Source organism: Dipodomys ordii, unplaced genomic scaffold (genome assembly GCF_000151885.1).
Source record: "Dipodomys ordii isolate 6190 unplaced genomic scaffold, Dord_2.0 Scaffold162, whole genome shotgun sequence".
In the NCBI taxonomy this organism is placed as follows: domain Eukaryota; kingdom Metazoa; phylum Chordata; class Mammalia; order Rodentia; family Heteromyidae; genus Dipodomys; species Dipodomys ordii.
The window spans coordinates 2,687,736-2,691,006 of record NW_012267378.1 but is presented as its reverse complement, the minus strand read 5'-3'; the positions used below and the strand labels follow the sequence as shown (position 1 = coordinate 2,691,006).

Sequence of the window (3,271 nt, the reverse complement as noted above, 5' to 3'; positions counted from 1 at the left end):
TCCCCATCAACACTTAGCCACCAAGTTTGTTCTACAGTTTATTGGGTTTATAACTGGACGAAGTCACACGTGTACAAAATGAAGCTCACACTATCCCAAAGCAGAGAAAGGACGGAGGGCTGGGGATCTGTTACTGGCCTTTGGGGAAGCTCCAAGGTGAGAGGCAGCCAACTCTCCCACTCCAGAGGAGTGGCCACAGGGGTGTGGGGAGAGGGACTCCACCTGGCTTTGGTCACAGAACTCATAGTCTGGCACTTGGCCAGGACAGATGGATGGAAGAGCAGGAACCCCAGAAACCACCCTGCCCAGGAAGCCAAGGGACTGCTCTATCAGTCTCACTTTCAATGTCATTGGTCCAGACCTAGACTCAGGGGCTGGCGCAAAGGGAAGGCGGCAAAGCAGTGGGGAGGAGGAGATATTGATGTGTGGTGGCCAGGGGTAGCTAGACCTGTGGAAGGTGGGTGGGGAGCTGGGCTAGTTGCCTACTGGCAGCTAGCAGCGGGTTTCATAAATGCCACTTCGGCCAATATAGCGCACCCATTTGATGACATCGTGGTCGCTGTAGTTCAGCTTAGGTTCAAACACCTTCAAGTAACGCACCTTGAGGCCAGAGGGGGCAAATGGCACCTGTGAGGAAGAGTACAAGTCAGAAATAGGGCTTCATGGCTGCTCTCTTCTGGCAAATTGGAGCTCTGCTCTACCTCATGTTCTACAAGTGTTTGAATAACCAGGACTCTGAAAGAAGCTGGAGGGAGCTGGGGTGATGGGGAGTCCTCAATGATGTTTGCAAAAGAAAGCATATTTAAGAATAGCAATCATCTTGGGTCTGAAGTCAGGCCCCATTTTCCATAACTTGAGTCCCTTTAATCAGCAGGCAGCAATAGCCACAGAATCACTTCAGAGAAATACTTACCCTGCTCAATATATGCATTTGAAGGATAAGGTGGAGAAAATTATAGGTCTAATATGTACATAGCAGTCAATTCATAATTCTGTCTGAAAGGAAACTTGCTGGCTTACCTAACATTCAAGTAATCTAAATGTTTCTAAAGAAATGTTGTGTCAAGCCAGGAGAAGTCTAAAGATTTTTCTTTTTTCTCAGTGTGAACAGCAATTTCTTTTTTCTTTTCCTCTTCCTCTTTTTTTTTTTTTTTGCCAGTATTGGGGCTTGAACTCAGGGCCTCATGTTCTCAATAGCTTTTCTTTTTTTGCTCAGGGTTTCCTTTCTACTACTTGAGCCATGCCTCCACTTCTGGTTTTTCTGTTTAATTCTCCAATTAAGTCTCATGGATGGGGCTGGGAAGGTGGCTCAGCGGTAGAGTGCTTGCCTCACATGCATGAGGCCCTGGGTTTGATTCCTCAGCACCACATAAACAGAAAAGTCTGGAAGTGGTACTGTGGCTCAAGTGGTAGAGCACAAGCCTTGAGCTAAAGAGTTCAGGGACAGCGCCCAGGCTGAGTTCAAGCCCCACAACTGACCAAAAAAAAAAAAAAAGTCTCATGGAAATGTCTGTCCAGGCTGGCTTTGAACTGTGATTCTGAGATCTTAGCTTCCTGAGTAGTGAGGTCATTAAAGTTATAGGTCATTAAAAGAGTTGAAGAGTTGAAAAGCTGAGTGCCAGTGGCTCACACCTGTAATCTTAGCTACTCAGTAGGCTGGGATCTGAGAATTGTGGTTTGAAGCCAGCCCAAGCAGGAAAAGTCCATGAGACTTTATCTCCAATTATCTACTCAGCAGGAAGTGGAGCTGTGGCTCAAAGTGGAAAGGCACTAACCATGAGCAAAAGAAGCTCAGAAAAACCCCCCAGCCCCCCGGAGTCCAACCCCCCAAACCAACCAAAAAAAAAAAAAGATTCAGGGAAAGACACAAATCATAATTCCCTCCCGGAAGATATACCAACATTGATAGTCAACTCCCACCCCCATCATAGCCACAGCCCCATGCTTTCTCCTCCTCACCGAGGACTGTTCTCTCTTTAGCAGTCCTGGAAGTTTGGTGTCACAGTCTGTAAGCGAGAAGAAAAGCAGTCACCTTCTCCCTGAGGGAAGGGAAACTAATATTTTGAGTAACCAATAAGAACCAGGCACAGACATAAACACTTTTCAAGAGAGTTGTTATAATCCTGGAAGAATTGTCTTTGAATTAAAAATAAATCTCTTCCAAGGGCATAGACGTTAAAGCACATAAACTCTTACAAAATCATGCTGTTAAGTTGCAAAGTTGTGGAGTGAAATCAAGTTTATCCAGCTCCAATGCCCATATCCCTCCTCTCATACCCAGAAGCTTGGAGATCCCTCTAATTCTACTCTTTCACCATAGGCTCTTGCCCTCATAAATATGTCAACTAGCTCCTACACTTGTCCCGAGATGCAGGGGGCAGTGGAGGCAAAAGTCAGCTAGTTCTGTCTCCTCTCACCGTAGTTTTCTGTTATCTTAGACAGCTGGATGGGGGCGTCCAATAGCACCTGGCTGTTTCCCTGGCTCGGTGGCTCGGCCCTACGCAGATGGAGATAGAAAGCAATTAGGAGTGTACGACCATCAGGCTGTCCGCCCGTCCCCACAGCTGGTCTCCAGGCCGTTCGCCTCCCTTCGCCCCCATCGGTCCCACACGCAGCACTTACAGGCGCAGAGTGTTGTACATGCGCTGGCACACGGCTCTGATGCCCGCGTCATCTTTGCTGTCCCCAGACACCTCTTGCAACAGTTCCCCCACAGCTTCCACCAGGTCATCCACAGACTCGAAGTCCGCGCTGCCGCTGTGCAAGACGCCTGGCCGGGGCGTGGCAGGGCCGGGGAGATACCGGGTAGGGGGGACAAACAAGCAGTTTCAGTGCCCGGACGCCCCAGACGGGGCTCCAGACCCGACCGGCCCTCGGGACAAGAGGTCACGCAGAGGGGAGTCTTGGAAGACGTCTGCAGTGCTCATCTTCCTTAGTCTTTCCCCTCACAACTGCTTTGGCCTCCCTAACACGTTAATTCGGCGCGGCTCACCAGTCACGTAGTCGAAGACCTGTCCGTCAATGTCGGGGAACTCGCTCCGCAGGATTTCGGCGCAAGTCGCCATGTTCCAGTTCCGACCTCGTCGGCGCAGACGCCGTGAGATCTCGGCCTAAGGCCGCCCCCAGTCTTTCCTCTGAAATCACGCCCCTCCTCCCAAAGCGCATGCGTAACGGTGACGCAAGCTAGGATCGGAGTGCTAGGAGCCCGGGGCGGGGCGAAGGCGGGGCGGAGGAGAGCGGGGGGAGGGAATGAAATCGTGCGCAAGCGCTC

The 3,271-nt window shown here is 50.3% G+C and overlaps 1 protein-coding gene across 1 annotated transcript in view; it reads right to left on the bottom strand.

Annotated features, from left to right (window-relative positions):
• Positions 1–3,198, bottom strand: part of Abcf3 (ATP-binding cassette, sub-family F (GCN20), member 3) — a 16,600-nt gene extending 13,402 nt beyond the window's left edge. The window contains exons 1-4 of the mRNA XM_013033067.1: positions 2,993–3,198; positions 2,623–2,770; positions 2,418–2,497; positions 1,960–2,006 (exon numbers count right to left, since the gene is read on the bottom strand). Of these exons, the coding sequence (XP_012888521.1) occupies positions 1,960–2,006; positions 2,418–2,497; positions 2,623–2,770; positions 2,993–3,065 (348 nt within the window). The 5' untranslated portion in view covers positions 3,066–3,198. The remainder of the gene's footprint in view (positions 1–1,959; positions 2,007–2,417; positions 2,498–2,622; positions 2,771–2,992) is intronic.
• Positions 3,199–3,271: the final 73 nt, after the last annotated feature.